This window comes from Antechinus flavipes, chromosome 1 (assembly GCF_016432865.1).
Source record: "Antechinus flavipes isolate AdamAnt ecotype Samford, QLD, Australia chromosome 1, AdamAnt_v2, whole genome shotgun sequence".
Lineage (NCBI taxonomy): Eukaryota > Metazoa > Chordata > Mammalia > Dasyuromorphia > Dasyuridae > Antechinus > Antechinus flavipes.
In genome coordinates, this window is record NC_067398.1 from 2,971,586 (window position 1) to 2,993,637 (window position 22,052).

General features: G+C 51.5%; 1 protein-coding gene across 1 annotated transcript in view; it reads right to left on the bottom strand.

The window, feature by feature from the left end:
- CENPP (centromere protein P) overlaps window positions 1-22,052 on the bottom strand; it is a 122,839-nt gene that overhangs the window by 420 nt on the left and 100,367 nt on the right. The window contains exons 6-7 of the mRNA XM_051977627.1: window positions 663-742; window positions 14-105 (exon numbers count right to left, since the gene is read on the bottom strand). Coding sequence (XP_051833587.1) covers window positions 14-105; window positions 663-742 — 172 coding nt within the window. The remainder of the gene's footprint in view (window positions 1-13; window positions 106-662; window positions 743-22,052) is intronic.

The window sequence follows — 22,052 nt, forward strand, 5'->3', positions numbered from 1 at the left end:
GTGGGGGTCCCACCTGGCTCCGGGACTTTGGTCAGAAGGTCCAGCCTGGGCAGCACCTGGCCGTCCTCGTCGATGTGCACCGTCCACACCACCAGCAGCTCGAACCTGGCAGGGGGAGAAGCAGATACGGGTCAGGGCTCGGGCCGGCCTCGTGCTGGGCAGCCCGTGACCCCCAGGCCGGGCTCACGCACCGCAGGGCACCTGGTGGGTGGGAAGAACGGCCGGCCCTCGGGGCCACAGCCCCTGGTCAAGCCAAGACACGTGTAGTTGGCACTGGGCAGGAGGGAGAGGAGGGCTGGGGCTGCCGGGCGAGGGTCCATTAGGGCACACAGGGGGTCAGCACTGGGGGGAGGGCGAGCCAGGGCTGGCTCAGGTTCTCGGCTGCAGTTTAGTCCTCCCTGCCAGGGTGGTCGGGCACTCGTGTGGGTGCGGTGTTTCGCCAACCTCAGAGAGCCATGAGCGGCAGGAGCGCCCGAGCTCCGGTGGGGTTGGCGCGATGACTACTGGGGGCCTCGGTGCAGGCTCGGCTCCCTCGCCTCCCCCTCACCCTGCGACGTGTGGTCGCCTGGGTCTGCAGGAGGCCTGAGCCTGTTCTCTACCAGGGAAGCCCGAGTGTGGCCCCCGAGGGGAAGCCCACGTGATGGGCACTGAGACGCACTCACCCGGGCACGCGCAGGCTCTGGATCCCCATGGAGTCGCCGGAGGGGCCCCCGGGGAGCTGGACCATGGCCCCGTGCTTCTCCTGTGGGGAAAAGAAAGCCCAGTGACTCGCCTGCCTCCTGAGACCCCAGTGCAGCCCCCAAGTCCCGGGGCCTCTGGAGGAAATGTGGCCCTGAGGGAGCCCAGGCTTCTATCTGCACCAGGACCAGCTGGGTCAGTGGGTCAGCAGCCCCAAAAGAGCTCCCGTGGATGGGAACAGGCCCGCTCTGGCTGCTGGGGAGAGGGCAACATCACCCCATCTCACAGGTGGGCAGACTGAGCCATGGGGTGGCCATGAGGGCTTGGACAAACAGTGACAGGAACAAGGGGCTGGGGGGCGGGAGGCATTGATTAGACACCTCCTGTGTACTAGGCACCCCCAGGAGTGGGCGGTTGGGGCCTGATGCCCAAATGACCCAAGCTGAGCTCGGAGACCACGGGGAGAGTCCAGGCCCCTGGGGCCGAGCCGAGGCGCCGCTGGGAGGTCCTGGGGGGAGGCAGATGGGTCAGTTTGGCTAAAATGGGACGTGCCCGGGTGGGCATCAGGGGCCACAGCTGTGGGCGTTGCCGTGCTTTTGGCAGCTGGGCGGAGGCGGGAGGCCGTTGGGGACATCCCTGCGTTCTGAAAGATGGGGGGGGGGGAACCTTTCCTGGAGATGCTGCAGGAGCCGCCCGCAGGGGAGGCCCCACGGGGAGGAGAGCAGGCAGCCCCCTTCCCTCCCTCGCCTAGGACGCGGGCGCCGCTTGGCCGCCGGTGCCCGTCAGGATTTCCAGCGGCGCTGGGCCTGCCAAGCCAGACGCCTTGTGGTTGCCGAGCGGGGTTCTGCCCCCTCCCTCCCCCGGGACCCCGCCGCCGGTTGGCGGAATGGAAAGTCTCGGCCGACTCCTCGGCTCGAGTCCTTCCCGGCAGCCGGAGCGGCGGGAGCGGGGCCAGGGGGGCCCGGGGGGCCCGGGAGCGCCGGCCTCAGCACTTTCCAAGCTTTGCTCCATAGGCCGCATATGGAACGGATTAAGGACGGTCTCCAGGTCTCCTTGGAGGGAGCCGCGGGGGCTCCTGGCCCGGACCGGGGGCCGGGAAGAGCCCAAAGGCTGGTCAAGGGGAGGGGGCCTGAGGCAGCTCGGTGGGAGTCTGGGACCTCCGGCCTCCTGCAAAGGGGTGGGGGTGGGGCTGCTCGGCAGGGCCCTGGGACCGCAGTCAGGTTCACAAACAGAAACGGGCGGGTGGGACGGCCAGGGGCCCCGCGGGGGGTCGGAGGCCAGGGAAAGGCCCTGCTGGGGGCACCAAAGCCACGGGTCTCTGGCCAGGCTGGGAGGCTCCTCGGACCCCCGGGGCGGGAGGGGGCCCCAACAACCAATGGGGTCTTACTGTCGGGATGGCCTGAATCTTAGGTCTCAGAGAAGTCTCTGGGCAGGGCGGGACTCTGGAGGGAGGAGGGAGGCTGGAAGCTGTACCCACATCGGGGCGGGGGTGGGGATGAGCCCCAAGCCTGGAGCCGGGGACGGGAGCTGGCGGCTGGAGGGACCACACAGCTGTGGCCACGGGCCGAGGGTGGCAGGGAGGGCAGGCCATGGGCGCACCGTGGGCAGAGGAGCGGGATTCTGGGCCGGGCCCACCACGTGCCGGTGTTGGCGCAGAATTGCCTGAATCCCCTCCGGACTCGGCCTGGAAGCCGCGCTCCCTGCCGGGGGAGGGGGGGCGCCCAGCAGGGTTTCTCCCACCAAGAGAAAGCCCGAGTTCCTCTGGGCTCTCAGCCTGGGCACACACTAAGAGCTTAATAAAGGCTTGGTGCCTGACAACAGGGCACAACAGCAGGAGCACCAGGGGCCGTTCCCTTCCTCGGGAATCTTCCACCCGGCCGTGTCTGCTCTGGACAGACGGGGCGTCAGGGACCTCTGGGGTCGCCCCCCTCCCCCCGGCCTCCAAATGGCGCCTGCTAGGAGCGGCCCTGGGGGGGAGGGAGGGAGGAAGAAGGCCAGGGAAGCAGTTGGGGGAGGGGGCGCTGCTCTTGGCTCCCGGCCAGACTGTGCTGGCGTCAGTGAGGGTCTTGGCGGTGCCACCCAAGCCGTGCCCGACCCCTGTCACCTCCTTGTCCCGCCGAGCAGGATGGGGACGGGGCGGGGGAGACTGCGGGAAAGGAGGCGGCGGCAAGGAATGAGGGCGTTGTGTGAGACGGAGACAGAGATGAGAGACATGGGGAGAGACAGAGATGAGAGAGACACAGGGAGAGACAGACACAGGGAGAGACAGAGATGAGAGAGAAACGGGGAGAGACAGAGATGAGAGAGACACGGGGAGAGACAGAGGAGAGAGACACAGGGAGAGACAGAGATGAGAGAGACACAGGGAGAGACAGAGATGAGAGAGACACGGGGAGAGACAGATGAGAGAGACACAGGGAGAGACAGAGATGAGAGAGAAACGGGGAGAGACAGAGATGAGAGAGACACGGGGAGACAGAGACACGGGGAGAGACAGAGATGGGAGAGACATGGGGAGATAGAGACACGGGGAGAGACAGAGATGAGAGAGACACAGGGAGAGACAGACACAGGGAGAGACAGAGATGAGAGAGACACAGGGAGAGACAGAGATGAGAGAGACATGGGGAGAGACAGATGAGAGAGACACAGGGAGAGACAGAGATGAGAGAGACACAGGGGAGAGACAGAGATGAGAGAGACATGGGGAGAGACAGATGAGAGAGACACAGGGAGAGACAGAGATGAGAGAGAAACGGGGAGAGACAGAGATGAGAGAGACACGGGGAGACAGAGACACGGGGAGAGACAGAGATGGGAGAGACATGGGGAGATAGAGACACGGGGAGAGACAGAGATGAGAGAGACACGGGGAGACAGACACGGGGAGAGACAGATGAGAGAGACACGGGGAGACAGAGACATGGGGAGAGACAGAGATGAGAGAGACACAGGGAGAGACAGACACAGGGAGAGACAGAGATGAGAGAGACACGGGGAGACAGAGACACGGGGAGAGACAGAGATGGGAGAGACATGGGGAGATAGAGACACGGGGAGAGACAGAGATGAGAGAGACACGGGGAGACAGAGACACGGGGAGAGACAGATGAGAGAGACACGGGGAGACAGAGACATGGGGAGAGACAGATGAGAGAGACACGGGGAGACAGAGACATGGGGAGAGACAGGTGAGAGAGACACGGGGAGACAGAGACATGGGGAGAGACAGATGAGAGAGACACGGGGAGACAGAGACATGGGGAGAGAGAGATGAGAGACACGGGGAGAGACAGATGAGAGACACGGGGAGACAGAGACACGGGGAGAGACAGATGAGAGAGACACGGGGAGACAGAGACATGGGGAGAGACAGGTGAGAGAGACACAGGGAGAGACAGAGATGAGAGACACGGGGAGACAGAGAAGGATTGAAGACTTAGAGAGGGCGATTGCCATGAGCCCCCGGGAGAACACGGGTCTTTCAAGAAGGGAAGAATTGCCAGGAACCTCAGCACAGCCACAAAGCACTGGCCCCACACAGTGGGAAACACCTGCAAGAACAGTTGCCTGATTCAGTAACAATGAGGATTCTACCTAATTAATCTGCTTTTTCGCTGCCATACAATCAAACTGCCAAAAAGTTACTGTCGAGCTGGAGAAAAGAACCATCTGGAAGCATCGAGGGGCGAGAACATGCAGGGAATCAGGGACGGATGCGGGAAGAGGCCGGGGGAGGCCCAGCTATAGGATGAAACTGCGGTCCTCGAAGTCACTTGGAACTGGCCGCGGACGGAGCAGTGGGTCGGGGGTTAACTGCACCAGCTCAGGGCAAGGCCTGAGGTCATCTAAGACCCCAGCGGGAGGAGAACGCCCCCCCCCCCCCAGAAGCGCTGGGAAAGCTGGAAACGTGGGGCCGAAAGTTGACACTGCCTGACGTCCGACGCCAAGGTACGGTTAAAAGGCCCTGATTGGGACAGAAAGCCGGAGGGTCGAGGACGGCCGCCTCGGAGCTGTGGGCAGAGCGGGGACGCGGCCAGAGAAACGCTCGAGAACGGGACCAATGCAGCCAAGAGCAGATAAAATCGGCAGCGACCGCTGGTGGGAGAAATAACGGTTCTTTTGGTTAAAGAAAGGCAAATTAACACAGCGCCGAAGAGCCAGCCGACGCCTGTGAGATCGGCGACCTGGCGGAAAAGAGAAGTTTTGGATGGTGGGAGGGACGCCGAGACCCCAACGCGCCGCTGGCGGGGCCCAGCCAGGCTTTCCGCCGCATCGCTGTCCGCACACGCCCGTGGGCCGTCATTAGGTCTGTGCACCAAACAATAAAATAAAAGGGGGGGGGGCAATTTATACAACATATTTACAGAATTGGCAACTGAGATCTCTCCATTTGGGGAAAGGCTGAAAACGTGAGGCGTGATTGGGACCCCGGACTCTCGGGCTGTAAGACGTCACCAGCAGAAGTTTTCAGAAGAACCCGGGAAGACTCATGGAAACCGGACAAAGCAACGTGAGCAGAACACGATTCCCAACGACCACCGGCTGTGAATGACTTCGTTCTTCTCAGTGACCGGGGGTGGAAGACAGAGCTGAAGGAGCCGGGGAAAACGCCCCACTTCGGGAGGAAGGACTGAGGGCGTTTGGAGCAGGCTGCCCCCCGGCCCCCGTTACAACACGAAGAACGCGGAATACTGGTTTACGCGAGTGCATGGGCGTGATCTACATCAAACCGCTGCCTTCTCAACAAGCACGGAGAAAGGGAGCTGGGGGAGAATCTGGAACCCAACATTTTAAAAAATGGATGTTAAAATTAGGGAAATTAGAAAAGAGAAAAAGGGACAGGAAAAAAGCAGCCGCAGCCACCCCGTGCCAGGCTGGGCGCCCGGGAAAGGCCCTCGCGCAGTCACCGGGTCCGGGAGACGCCGCGCAAACGGCCATCTGGGACAAGTCGGCTCGGGGCCAAAGGCGAGACCCTCCTGGGTGGAGAGGCCCTGGGATTTGGGCGTGGAGGTGAAGGGGGCGGGCTCCAGGCTGGCCGGGGAGATGCCGGACTGGGGGCCCAGGACCAGGTGGAGCTGGAGCGCCAGGCCGAGAACAGAAGGCTTCTCTGGGGCCCAGACAGCGGCTCCTGGGACCGGAAGGGCCTGTGGAAACTGGGCAGCCCCAGGTGAGGGGGGCAGGAGGCTGGCGGGAACGGCTCCTGTTGGGGCAAAGTGGGCTCAGCCGTGAGGCGAGGGGCCAAGAATTCTGGGGAGGAGGAGAATGCCAGCTGGGCTGTTTCACCGAGGGCGGGGCCAGAGCAGGGGTCACCAAGGTCACACTCAGGGCGGGGCCCCAAGGTGCTCCCCCAGGAGAGCACCAGAGGCTGCTGGGAAGTCAGGTGAGAGGAGGGGGGTCCCACCATATTATGGGAACTAAAGGAGTCCCCCAAACCCCCTTGTTATAGAGCAGCGCGGCCCAGGAGAAAAAGGGGCACCGGAGCCTGGGCTCGTGGCGCTTCTGGGAGGCAGGAGGCGAGGCTGGTGATGGGGGGGCAGGGAAAGCAAGGCCCCCTGGGACCGTCACCCCCCTCCCCCACCTCCGAGGAGGAAGGGACCGGATGGAACAGGGCCCGAGGCCGGATGCCCTGGCGGGGAGGGCGCTGGATGGGAGGCCGTGGGCAGAGGGTCAGCCTGGCAGGGAGGGCTCCGGGGTCGCCCGCGGGGGACCAGACAGCGAGGCCAGCCTCTCTCAGAGCCCCAGCCCGGGCGCCTCAGGTGCCGTTTCCCAGCCACTGGAGCCGGATGAAGTTCCTTCTTTCAGAATCGTTTGACTCTCATTCCTCTTTCTCCCCGAGGGGCCGAGTTGTTTTTAATAAGCTATGAATAGCCGGTTATTCCTCTTCCCGGGCCAGACACCCCCAGCCCCAGATGGTTCCCATTATGTCGCTACATGAAACCGGCCCTGGCCGAAAATCCTGCTCTCATGGTGTTGCAGAGTCAGAGCCGCGGCCGAGCCACCGGCCCCCAACTGCAAATGTCTGCGAGGGAGGGCGAAGGCCCCCAACCCTGAGGGGGCTCCCTCTGCTGGGGGGGGCTGGAAGGGGGGTGCCGATCATGGAGAGCGCAAGAAAATGGCGGCCCAGCTCTGCGGGCCTGTGCTCCTTTGTTACCCCTCCCGTCCCTCCCTCCCCCCCTCTGTCTCTAGAGCTCAGCCCAGTGCCCAGCACACAGGAGGTGTCTCTTCTCCCCAGTTGCGGGATGAGCCCCGCGAAGGCGGGAATCTCTCTCTTGTCCACTCCCCACCCCCAGCAGGGGCCAGCCTAGAGAAGAAATGTCGGGTGGGGGGAGGGGGCGAGCTTGGGTTCCAGGCTTGGGCCTGACATCGGCCGAGGGATCCCTGGGAGGTTTTGCATCGGCAAACTTTGCAGGTTTCGGCCCATGTGACTCACGGGACTTAGGGGTCACTGCCTCGGTGGCCCGAATCCGCAATAAAGGCTGGGGGCGGGGGGGGGGGGGGGGGGCGGAGCCGGGACCTTGGCTCGGGGGTGACGGGGCCTCGTGCAGCCCCTTCAGGTCTCTCCCTCCCAGCCCGGCCCTCAGAGTGGGGGCTCCTCGGCCTCCCGGGCGGGGCGGCAAACCTCCCGCATCCGGGCCACGACCCTGGGGGAGGGGCGCTTCCCGCGGCCGCCGGGGGGTGGGGGCGGGGGGGGGAGCTCTAAATCTCGGCGGCGGGGACGGAGGCCCAGGGAAACCGGGTCCCGGCCTTGCTGAGGCGCCGCGTGGTCGGACGGAAGCCTCCCCAAGGGGACCCTCCCGCCGCCCGAGCCGTATTTACAAACAGAACCAATGACGCTGCGTGAGGGCAGCGCGAAGGCATTTCCTGCCTCAGCTCGCGGGGTGGGGGCGGGGGATGACGGAGCACAGACGGGTGAGAGGGCGCCCGCCCCGCCCATGCGCTGGGCTGAGGACCCCCGGGGGAGGGGGGCGCCGGGCCAAACAAGAGCCTTAGGCAAGTGGGGGGGGCGTGAAAAAGCCGAGAAATGCGGGCAGCGGGGAGGGGGGGGCACTCTGCGAGGGGCGGGGCGTTCCGCGCGTGCGCACTCACACGTGTGCGCACTCACGCCCTTACACACTCGTGCGCACCCCCACACGTGCACACGCGCTGGCCACGCCGCCACAGGAGCGCCCCCAGCCGGCCCCGCAGCTCCGGGGGGAGGCAGGTTTCTCTGAGCTCGGGCCGGACGGAGTCGGGAGGGCTTTGGCCCCAGAGGGCAGGGCGGGCGCGGGGCCCTCGGACGCGCCTGGGCTGACAGATAAGGAAACTGAGGCAGAGAACCTCCCCCAACCCCGGGGGAGGCGGCCTGGGGTGGGTGGGAGAGTAAGGGGGGGGGTCCTGCAGGGAAGGACCCCGGTCCGTGCCAGCCTCGGCAGCCCCTCGGGCCCAGAGCCCGGCCGTGGCCCCGGGAAAGGCCCAGGCGGCCATGGTCCCTCCCGGCCCCTGCCCTGCTCTGGTTCTTTTAGGGCCCGACTCGCGGCTCTTGGGTCTCCACCTTCCGTTTCCAGGACCGTGACCGACTACGGCCGGTGCCCCAGCTGCCAGACACACACACACACACACATACAGACACACATACAGACACACACATTACACACACACTCACATACAGATCAACACTCACAGACACACATTATACACACACTCAGACACTCTTACACACATACAGACACATACACTCTTACACACTCAGACACACACATTACACACTCACATACAGATCAACACTCACAGACACACATTATACACACACTCAGACACTCTTACACACATACAGACACATACACTCTTACACACTCAGACACACACATTACACACTCACATACAGACACACACACACATCACACACACTCACATAGACACACACGTACCCACATTATACACATACTCACACAGACACACACACTCACACACATACACTCTTACACACCCAGACACACACATTACACACACTCACAGACACAAACACACACTCACACATACACACATACAGACACATTACACACACACAGAGACACAGACACATACACTCTTACACTCAGACACACTCAGACACACATTACACACACACTCACATACAGACACACACATTATACATACACAGACACACTCACACACACAGAGACACACATACAGACACATACACTCTTACACACTCAGACACACACATTACACACACACTCACATACAGACACACACACATTATACATACACACAGACACACTCACACACACAGAGACACACATACAGACACACATACACTCTTACACACTCAGACACACATTACACACACAGACACAAACACACACACACATACAGACACACATACACTCTTACACTCAGACACTCACAGACACACATTACACACATTACACACACTCACATACAGACACACACTCACATACAGACACACACATTATACATACACACAGACACACACACAGAGACACACATACAGACACACATACTCTTACACACTCAGACACACACATTACACACACGCTCACAACACACACACACATACAGACACACATACACTCTTACACTCAGACACTCACAGACACACATTACACACATTACACACACTCACATACAGACACACACTCACATACAGACACACACATTATACATACACACAGACACACACACAGAGACACACATACAGACACACATACTCTTACACACTCAGACACACACATTACACACACGCTCACAGACACACATACACTCTTACACACTCAGACACACACATTACACACACTCACATACAGACACACATACACTCTTACACACTCAGACACACACATTACACACACACTCACATACAGACACACATACACTCTTACACACTCAGACACACACACATTACACACACAGACACAAACACACACACACACATACAGACACACATACACTCTTACACTCAGACACTCACAGACACACATTACACACACTCACATACAGACACACACTCACATACAGACACACATTATACATACACACAGACACACACACACAGAGACACACATACAGACACACATACTCTTACACACTCAGACACACACATTACACACACGCTCACAGACACACATACACTCTTACACACTCAGACACACACATTACACACACACTCACATACAGACACACATACACTCTTACACACTCAGACACACACATTACACACACACTCACATACAGACACACATACACTCTTACACACTCAGACACACACTCACAGACACACACACATACAGACACACACACATTATACATACACACAGACACATACTCACACACACAGATACACATACACTCTTACACACCCAGACACACACATTACACACACTAACACACACACACACATACAGACACACATACACTCTTACACTCAGACACTCACAGACACACATTACACACATTACACACACTCACATACAGACACACACTCACATACAGACACACACATTATACATACACACAGACACACTCACACACACAGAGACACACATACAGACACACATACACTCTTACACACTCAGACACACACATTACACACACACTCACATACAGACACACACACATTATACATACACACAGACACACACACACAGAGACACACATACAGACACACATTACACACATTACACACACACACACAGACACACATTACACACACTCACATACAGACACACATACACTCTTACACACTCAGACACACACATTACACACACATTACACACACATTACACACACACACTCACACACACACACATACAGACACACACACACACACACACAGAGACACACATACAGACACACATACACTCTTACACACTCAGACACACACATTACACACACACTCACATACAGACACACATACACTCTTACACACTCAGACACACACATTACACACACACTCACATACAGACACACACACATTATACATACACACAGACACACTCACACACACAGAGACACACATACAGACACATACACTCTTACACACCCAGACACACACATTACACACACTCACAGACACAAACACACACACACACATACAGACACACATACACTCTTACACTCAGACACTCACAGACACACATTACACACATTACACACACTCACATACAGACACACTCACAGACACACACATTATACATACACACAGACACACTCACACACACAGAGACACAATACAGACACACATACACTCTTACACACTCAGACACACACATTACACACACACTCACATACAGACACACATACACTCTTACTCAGACACACACATTACACACACACTCACATACAGACACACACATTATACATACACACAGACACACTCACACACAGAGACACAATACAGACACACATACACTCTTACACACTCAGACACACACATTACACACACACTCACATACAGACACACATACACTCTTACACACTCAGACACACACATTACACACACATTACACACACACACTCACATACAGACACACACACATTATACATACACACAGACACATTCACACACACAGAGACACACATACAGACACACATACACTCTTACACACTCAGACACACACATTACACACACACTCACATACAGACACACATACACTCTTACACACTCAGACACACATTACACACACACTCACATACAGACACACACACATTATACATACACACAGACACACTCACACACAGAGAGACACACATACAGACACATACACTCTTACACACTCAGACACACACATTACACACACACTCACATACAGACACACACACATTATACATACACACAGACACACTCACACACACAGAGACACACATACAGACACACATACACTCTTACACACTCAGACACACACTCACAGACACACACACATACAGACACACACACACATTATACATACACACAGACACATACTCACACACACAGACACACATACACTCTTACACACCCAGACACACACATTACACACACTCACAGACACAAACACACACACATACAGACACACATACACTCTTACACTCAGACACACATTACACACACACTCACATACAGACACACACACATTATACATACACACAGACACACACACACAGAGACACACATACAGACACACATACACTCTTACACACCCAGACACACACATTACACACACACTCACAGACACACACACACACTCACACTCGCCATTTTGAGCTAAGAAGCCGGAGCTGGGTTTGGGCCCCTGGTCATCCCAAGCAGTGGAGGACGGGGCGAAGATGGAATGTTGGAACCAGCCGTGGCGGCGAGGGGGAGGGGTGGGAAATACAGCCTATCTTTCTCTGGCAACTTTCCCAGCAAAAATCATAGGAAAGTCCAGAACAAGCAGTGAGTCATTTTTCCAGCCCGGGTGGGCATCGGGGAAGGGCCCACGCAGTCTCCTGGCACGGGGACAGCACCGTGTGCCCGGAGGAGGAACAGGGCCGTGTACCTCACAGGTGGCAGGGGCAGGAGCCAGATGTCGGCCACGGCTCCATGTCCCTGGAGTAGAGGGAACCGTGTCTCTGTACTGGGCGAGGCACGGGGGCGGATCCGGCGCAGCCTGGGCCCAGTCCTGGCTTGGGGGGTCAGCCCCAGCGCCATCTGGTGCCCGGAGTTCTGTTACTCTGGACATCAGAGCCTGCTGGGCAACTGACGGGGTGCGACCAGAAGCGGTCTCTGAACTCCAGTCTACTCTGAATGGCGTCACCTTGGACCAGCGAGGCAATGATCGCCCTTCCCCAGAATCAGGCTGCTTCCGATGCCCTGGAAGTGAGGGGGGCCCCAGCCCAGGCCGCCCCAGGATTCTTGAAGAACAAAGCTCTCGGTACCTGGAGAAGGCAGCGGCAGAACCCCCCAGATTATAAATCCTGACACTCTCGCCAGGATTCAGGGGAAGAAGGAGTAAACAAAAAAGGGAGCCAAGATGGCAGAGAACAGACCGGACTTTGCCGGGGCTCTTCCAGCTTCCCTGGGAATCGACCCCAGATCGGGCCCCTGGATGGACTTCGGAGGGGCAGAAGCCACAGCAGTTTGGCGGGTAACCTCCCTGCAGCAGAAGATATCTTGGAGACACTTCAGGAAATAGTCTGAATTGGGCAGGGGGGCACAAGGCGCGGTCCAGGCGCAGCACGGGGAGGTGCAGGGCAGAGAGACCCCGAGCCTGGGGGATCTAGCCGGAGATTCTGAGCCAAAATCCTGCTCCTCGGTCCTGGTGCAGAAGCCAATGGATCATCCGAGTGGCTGACACAACCACAGAAGGCAAACAGGAAGCCCTTCCATCCCAGCAGAACAGCTGGGACTCAGGCAAGGCCACCCAGCCTGGGGAGGACAAATGGCCTCGGGGCAGCTCCCTGTAGAGGAAGCTCGGGACAATCTCCCCTGTGCCTCAACCTTTAAAAATGAGCAAAAAAGCAAAAAGAGCTTCGACCATGGAGCGCAACTGTACAGGTAAGAACAGACCTCAAACCCTGAGGAGATGAAGCCTCAAAGTGGGGATAGGAACTGGTCCCCAACTCAAAAGATTCTTGGGAGAAATCAAAAAGCATCTTACAAGAGAATCAGAGGAAAAATGGGGACAGGAAATGAGAGTTTTGCAGAAGAGTTTGGAAAAGGAAACACAGAAATTATCTGAAGAAAACAACTCCTTAAAAAGACAATTGGTGAAATGGGAAAAAAAAATACCGAAGAAAGTCACTATTTAAAAAATAGATTTTTTTTTTTTGAAATGGAAAAATAAAATAACTCCTTGAAAAATAGAATCGGTGAAATGGAAAAAGAGGACAACTTAAAAAACAGAAGTGGAGAAATGGAAAAAAAATCAAATGAAAAAACAACTCTTTTAAAAGTTCATTTGGTCAAATGCAAAAGGAGGCAAAAAAAGTTAACTGAAGAAAATAACTCACTAAAAAGTATAATTGAGCAATGGAAGTGAATGACTCAATGAGACATGAAGAATCAGTCTTCTCATTCTCTAATGGAAGAAAATGTAAAATACCTCATTGGAAAAACAACCGATTTGGAAAACAGATTCAGGAAAGACAATTTAAGAATTATTGGACTACCCGAAAACCACGATGACAAAATGAGCCTGGACAACATCTCTCAAGAAATGATCAAAGAAAACTGCTCTAATATCCCAGAACCGGAGGGCAAAATAGCCACTGAAAAATCCCACCATTCCCTCCTGAAAGAGACTCCAAAATGAGAACTCCAAGGAATATTGAAGCTAAATTCCACAATTAACAAGTCAAGGGGAAAATTCTTCAAACAGCCCGAAAGAAACATTTCAAATATGGAGGAGCCCCAAACAGGGTTAGCCAGGTTCCACTTTAAAGGATCAAAGGGCCTGAAATATAATATTCTGAAGGATATGCTGAGCCAATATAATAAAAGTGACAATAGTACCTAAATTAATTTATTTAGTGACCTGGCAATCAAACTACTAAAAGATTACAGCTCTAGAAAAATTAATAACAGTTCATCTGGAAGAACAAAAATTCAGTGTTAATAATATTGACTATAATAACAACCAGAATTAAAGTTTGCAGAGTGTTTTATGAATATGAATTCATTTGATCCTCACAAAAGCTCTGGAAGGAAGGGGCTGTTATTACTCCCATTTTACCGATGAGGAAACTGAGAAAGGCAGAACCCAATTGACTTGTTCATAATTATACAGCTAGTAAGCATCTAAAATCTTTTTGATTCCAGGTCTAGCACTATAACCACTATCTTCAGATCAAGAATCTCGAGGGAAATAGCAGGAAAAAGTGGCCATTGCTACCAGATCTCATACTCCATCACAAAGCTATAATCAGCCAAATGATTCTGTACATTTAAAAAAGGAATTTGATCATACGGATAGAACATTTATATAATAGACAGTGACAAATGGAAAGCCTGGTGCTTGATGAACCCATCTACCGGGGAAGGGAAAGGAAGGGAAGGGGCTCAGGGTACTATGCCATAAAGAACCGATACTTCAAACCACACGCCAAGAGAAGCTCCAAATGGTTATATGACTTAGAACATAAACCATAAACACATTACAGGAGGAAGGAAGAATTTACCATTTAGCTCTAAGGGCAAAAGTACAAGACCAAAAAGGATGCAGAGCATTAATTGGACAACTTTGATTATATAAAATTAAAAATCTTTTGCACAAAGAAAACCAATATGGTTAAAATTAGAGAAAATCTTTGAAGCAAATTTCTCTGACAAAAATCTCATTTTCCCTATGAATTTAAAAAAGTATTTGTTTAAAGTCATTTAAAATTTTTTGAGTCCTAAATTTTCTTTCTCCCGGCAGCACTTCCCCCATCCATTGATAAGGCATACAATGTGATATTAATTATACATATAAAAGTATGCAAAATGTATTTCCATATTAATCATATTGCAAAAAAAAAGCAAGAAAAAAATAAAATGAAAAAAGTCTGCTTCAATTTGCTGTCAGAGGTTATCTGCTTTCTCTCTGCAGGTGGATAGCATTTTCATCATGGGTCCTTTGGAACTGTCATGAATCATTTTATTGTTTAGGGTAGTCAAGTCTTTCACAGTTGATCATCATTACAATTTTACTGTGTGTACATGATCCCGGTTCTGCTCACTTCATGATAAATGTCTCGTTTCTAAGATATACAGGGAAGCAATCAAAATCAATGATAAGATTAAAATGCCATTCCTCAATTGACAACTTCAAAGAAAGATATGAGCCATCAAGAGCCATCTGGAAATATTTTCCAACTCCCTAAGAGTTAGAGAAATACAAATTAAGACAATTCTAAGGTTTCAGCTCATCCTCATCACATAGGCAAAGATGACAAAAGACATAAATGACAAATGTGGGAGGCGTGAAAAAACGGACACCACTGTGGACTGTCGGCAGAGCCGTCGAGTGATCCAGCTATTCTGAAAAGCAAATTGGAATTATTGCCACAGAGTCTCTAATCTGCTTTTTCCCCTTGACCCAATGACTTCATCACTAGGCTTATGCCCAAAGGAGAGCAAATAAAGAGAAAAGGGACCTCTGTGTGTAAGATATTTGTAGCAGCTCTTTTTGAAGATGCAAAGAAATGGAAATCAGGAACACGGTCATCCATTGGGGAATAGCTGGACAAATTCTGGTAAATAAACATGATGGAATATCATCATGCTGTAAGAAAAGATTGCAGGGTTAAGAGGGAAGTCTGAGGAGACTTGCATGAAGTGAGACAGTGAGCAGAATCAGGAGAACAATTGTTAAACTAACAATAATGCTGTAAAGACCAGCAACTCTCAGATGGATGCAGTGACTGAGCGTGATTCCAGATGATGACTCATGCCCTATTCCGGCCCCTCCTGACACAGATGTGATGGCCTGAGTCCCAGAATGCAAAATACCTCTTTGGACATGGCCAAAGGCAGGAAGGATTTCACATTTACAAGAGTTTTGTTTGTCTTCTTTCATGGGGGGGGGGGGGGGAGGGAAGGGGAGGTGTAGTGGTGGTGGAGATGAAAGAGAGAAAATACATGGCTGTTAATTGGGGGGGAAAGTTAAAAAAAGAAATGAAAACATAGGTCAGGTTTAAGAAACAAGAATCTCTTTAATACTTTCCTTGGAAAGTTAATCAGGATGTGGGGAAGCACCCAGTAACATCCCAGAAACAGCTAGCTGACTATCTTACTGACAAGAAATGTTCAATTGTTTCATCTGACTCTGTGACCCATTTGGGGATTTCCTGGCAGATATTGGAGTGGTTTGACATTCCCTTTTCCAAAGAGCCAAGCTTTGGGGTGAGAAGTCGCTAGGTGATAAAAGCTACCGGGAAAACTAGAAAGCAGTTTGGCAGGAACTAGACATAGACCATCATCTCACATCATACAAGATAAGCCCCAAATGAACAAATGATTTAGACGTAAAGAGTGATATCATAAGTAAATTAGGGGAACACGGGAAAAAACTACCTGCTAGATCTAAGGATAAAGGAAGAGTTTATGACAAAACAAAAACAGTGAGGATCATGGGAAATAAAACGGCCAATTCTGATTACATGAAATTGAAAAGTTTTTGCGCAAACAAAACCAATGCAGCCAAAAATAGAAGGAAAGCAGGAAACTGGAAAACATTTTTATAGTAAATTTCTCTGCTAAAGGCCTCATTTCCCAAATATATAGAGTTGAGGCCAGTTTATAAAAATAAAAGCCATTCCCTAATTGATAAATAGTCAAAGGATGAGAAGAGGCAGTTTTCAGAAGAATCAAAGCTATCAATAGTCACATTTAAAAAATGCTATAAATCATTATTAATTAGAGAAATGCAAACTAAGGGATATCACTTCAAACTTATCAGAAATGACAAATGCTGTAGAGGAAGAAGGAAAAATATATATACTAATGAACTCAGAGGAGTTGTGAACTGGTCCAATTATTCTAGAGAACATTTTGGAACCACGCCCAAAGCAATCAAAGAAAAGAGAAAAGGACTTATTTATATACAAATATTTGTAAATACAGTGGCAAAGAACTAAAATGGAGGAGATGACCATCATTTGGGGAATGGCGGAAGAAATTGTGGTATATGTTCGTGATGGAATACTATTCTGCTATAAAAAATGATAAGCAGGACAATTTTTAGAAATACATATGAATTGACACAGATTGAAGTGAGCAGAACCAGGAGACTATTTACACAGTAATAGCAATAAAGTAACAATAATTAATCAAGAAAGTTTTAGCTACTCTGAACGATGCAATGATCTATGATAATTCTAAAGGATCCATGATGAAAAATGCAATTCACTTCAGGGAAGAGCTGATGGACTCTGAGTACAGACTAAAACAGAATGTTTTCACTTTATCTTTCTTGTTTAAAAAAAGGCTAATATTTAAATATGCTTTGCATGGTTTTTGCATGTATAAATTATATTGCTGGTCTTCTCAATGGGTGGGGGAAGCTGGAGAGAGGGAGAGAATTGGGAATTCAAAAGTTTTAAAATATGAATGTTTTGAAAAATTATTTAAATCCAAACAAAATAAATAGGCATTTAGTGAACACCTACTAGGATCTCAGAACTGGAATAAAAGATAAACATCAAATATTCCCTAGCCTTAAGTAGCTTATATTTTGTGAGGACAATGCTTGTCTGTCTATCTATCTATCTGTATCTATGGATAGATATACATAAATGGATGGAAATGTACAAATTAAATTCAAGCTAATTTGGTTAAGGAAGTAGCCAATGGGATCAGGAAAGATTTCCTGAGGGAAGAGTGTGGGGCTCTAATGAGGTGAATTGGAGAGGAGGCCGGACTTTACCCCAGCCCGGGAAGGCGGTTGCGTGAAGGCCCAGGGATGGAAGAGCTTCCATAGGGAAGAGTTTGGCTGGAGCCGAGTGTGCATGGGAGGGGTGGCCAGCTGGGCCAGTGAACATGGTCTTCTTCCCAAGTAAAGAAACAGTGCATTCAAGGACAATGGTGACTTACACACTTATGGTGGAAGATGAGAAAACATCTCAAAAGAAGCTGTTTGCTGTTAGTGTGTCAGTGTGTGCGACTGAGGACCTGGCAGGGCGTTCAATTAAGTCAGATCATCCCCCAAAGAATCCGAGGGTGAAGACAGAAGGATGCCAAATGGCAGAGATCTGTCCAGATTCCTATAAAACGATGGAATCTCTACATTTGGATTTAATATCCCAGGCCCCAGCATGTGTTAGGAGGAAACAGGGATGACTCTGAAAAAGAGGCAGAGAGATCTGCTGATTGGGGCCTAGGTACGTCAGGAGGGGATGGAGAAAGGGACAAGAACGACTCCCCCCACCCTTACCCGCTATTCCATCTCTAAGCAGTCTTTGAGATTATCCTAGACACTGAATGGGGCATCCTTGACACAGGCTTTTGCCAACATTTATAGCAGCCTCCAGGAGCACCAGAAGGAGGCAACCTGAGCCAAGATTGAGATACCTGTGTGTGCAAATGTGTTTAAAGTTTATGAAAATACCTAGATATGCATATATATACACACACACACATAAAATATATGCACATATAAATGTCTGTGGGGGGAGGATTCTACCAAGCATTAAAAAAAATTCTAATACAACACAAACTGCTATATAGGTAAAGGAGTTCTATTAAATTCCTTTTATGACACAAATATGGCTTCGGTACCTAACCTAAGGAGAGCAAAAACCAAGGGAAAAAAATAACAAAAGCTACAGACCAATTTCCCTAATGAATATTGATGTAAAAGTCAAGGAGATTACAGCAACACATCACGTGCTCGGGGCAGGTGGGGTTTATAGGAATGGAGGGCTGGCTCAACATTAGTGAAACTCTCAATAAGAAAATCAACAAAATCATTATAATTATCTCAATAGATGCAAAGAAAGTTTCTGACAAAGCTTGACGTCTATGAAAAAATACTAGAAAGGAAGGGAAAAAATAGGGCAACTAGGTGGGTGATGCAGAATGGATAAAGGTCAGGAAGGCCCAAGTTCAGATCTAGACACTTACTAGATGTGTGACCCAGGGCAAGTCACTTCACTGTTTATCTCAATTTCCCCCATCGCCCCATGAAGAAGGAAATGGCAAACCACTCGAGCATCTTGGCCAAGAAAACCCAAAATGGCGTCACAGAAGGTCAGAAGAAAACTGAAATGACTAAACTAAAATGTTTCCAACATAGGAAACAATGGATCCTTTCATCTATCCAGGACCAAGAACAAGCCTCATCTGTAATGAGGAGAAGCTAGAAGCCTTCCCAATAAGATCATGGGCAAAGCAAACGGGTGCCCATTTTCACTACCATTTTCAAAATTGTACTAGACATGCCAGTTATAGCAATAAGGCAAGAAAAGGAAATGGAAGGAAGGAGAAAAGGCAATGGGGAAACAAAACCATCATTCTTTTGCGGATAATATGATGATATACTCAGAGAATCTACCAAAAATTATTTTATCAATCTAGAAAAAAAATAACAAAATTCACCTGGAAGAACTAAAAGTCAAGAATATCAAGGAAATCAATGAGAAAAATAGAGAATTGTGAACTCAGAATTAAAAAAAAAAAAAATTTAACACCAGTCCTGAAGTCAGGAGGACCCGAGTTCATTTTGGCCTCAGATACTTAACATTTCCTAGCTGTGTGACCCTAGGCAAGTCCCTTAACCCCAATTGCCTCAGCAAAACAAACAAACAAACAAAAATGTCAAAAGTAAGTATAATTTAAAAAAGAAAAAAAAAGAACAAGGAACAAAAGCCCCCTCAAATCTAAACATCTATCTTGGGCCCCTTAGTGCGTTTTTGTGATATCCTGGGGTCTTGAGACACTTTGATTATCTCTGTACTAACAACGTGACCCACACCTTCAGCAGCAATCAAAGCCAAGGGGTGATGCTGGGCAGACACTCCCCAAAGTCCAGTCTAACGGATGCAGCGCCTGAATGACTATGGAGATGGTCCTGACCACCGTTAGGCTGTTTTTCCGACGGGACGGCGGGTCACAGTGACATCAGCCCCGGTCATGGGCAAAGCATGAGGCTGGAGACAAACACAACCAGGTCTGGAGTTGTTATTAAGCCTCCAGTCGGGGGTGGGGGCAGCCCCCCCGGGCTTGGCTCAGGGAGCGGCTGCAGCGAATGCCTCTGAGGACTGTGGTCGCTTGCTGGTTTGGGCCCCTTCTCAGACAGTGTATCAGAGGAAAAGAATCCCTGTTACTGAGGAAGTCCAAGCTGACGCTAAAACCCACATCTGTGCGCACTTCTCCCGGAGCCGGCCGACGGACAGAGCGTGCAGGAGACAGTGAGGTGAGAAGGAGCAGCCCGGAGAGCTCTGGGAAGGCCGGCTCCTCTGGCCTCCGGCCGCCTGACGACAGCTTCGACACAGCAGCTGCTGCACGCAGAGCGAGACAAACTGGGGAGAAGGGGGTGGGAAGGCTCCGGCACCTCCCGGCCCCCAACATTCGTGGCTCTTTTCAACTGCCCACTTGACATCTCCCCGACATCTCATTTCCCAGCCACTTTCTTCTTGTCCCTGCCCCTGGTCCTGCCCGGCTCTCAAGCCCACCCCGGCCCCCACAGGTATGCCCTGTGCTCCAAGTGAAACCCTACTTTTACAAAGCCCACAAAAAGCTTCCATTTCTTTGGGGTCAGAGCTCGGCCCAGGTCCTCCCCCACCTGGGGGCCCACTTCCCTCGTCGGCTCCCACTCCTCCAACCTCCTGGATTTCACATTCGCTGAAAACTTTGGAGACATCATTCTCCGAACCCCATGGCCTCAGATCCCGAGGCGGTCCTTCCTCAGCTCCCCATCTTCCCTATTGGATTGGGGGCTTCTCAAAGGGCAGGGATGTCTTTTATTTCTCTCTGTACCTCAGCACTGAGCACAGGGCCTGGCACACAGTAGGTACTTAACAAATACTGATTGACTTGCTAGTTCTAGGTACTTCTAATTCTCCAGAGAGGGCACCAAAAATTCTGATGGTCTCTCTGTTTGAGGGGACCCCCAACCTCTCTTCATCTTGTCCACAAAATGAGCAGTCTTAGCGGGCAGCGCAGGGGGCTTGGAGTTGGGACCCTAGGGTTCCAAATAGGTCTGACCTCTCTTGGTGTGATGGGCTGGCCCGGCAACTTTCCTCACTTCACTTTCCTGGTCTCTCCCCCAGCATCCACCTCGGCTTGGGCACTCAGCCTGTGTCCTCCGGTGCTTCTGAGACAAGGAAGCCGTTCTTTCTCGATGAAAGGACATTCTATAAACTCACTTTACTTACATAAGCTTAAGTATAAACATTGGTTTTGGGATCTAGGGGTCTGGTGAGAACGGAGTCGGTTAGGGTGGGACGAATGCTGACTTTGGAACCAGGGCAACTGGGCTTGGATTCTGGCTGGGCTCCTTCTGCCTGAGGGGACAAGTCCTGTGGGCCTCCTCTTCCTCATGGGGGGACACCACCTCGGAGGCTCACCCAGGCACGTATGGGAGCCCAGCTGGACGCAAGCCAGAGTGGGCTCCCAGGGAAGCCCTTCCCAATAAAATACAAATAAAAAAATTAATTGGAGTTCTAGAAATAATTGCAGGAAACGAGAAGAAAAGCCATGGAGGCCACGCGCTTCGACACTGAGGACACACAAGACTGCGTGGGGCTGGAGCCACTGGGGGGCAACTAAAAGCAAGTCAAAACAACGAACAGCTTCAGGAAAGTTCCAAGAAACAAGACAACCCCCCAAATCCCCAGCACGTCTGTGCGTTAACAAAACCGAGCAGCAGAGAGGGACAGAGAAATTCCATCTAAAGTGACTACAGATGTGTCGGATACTTGGGAATCCGTCAGAA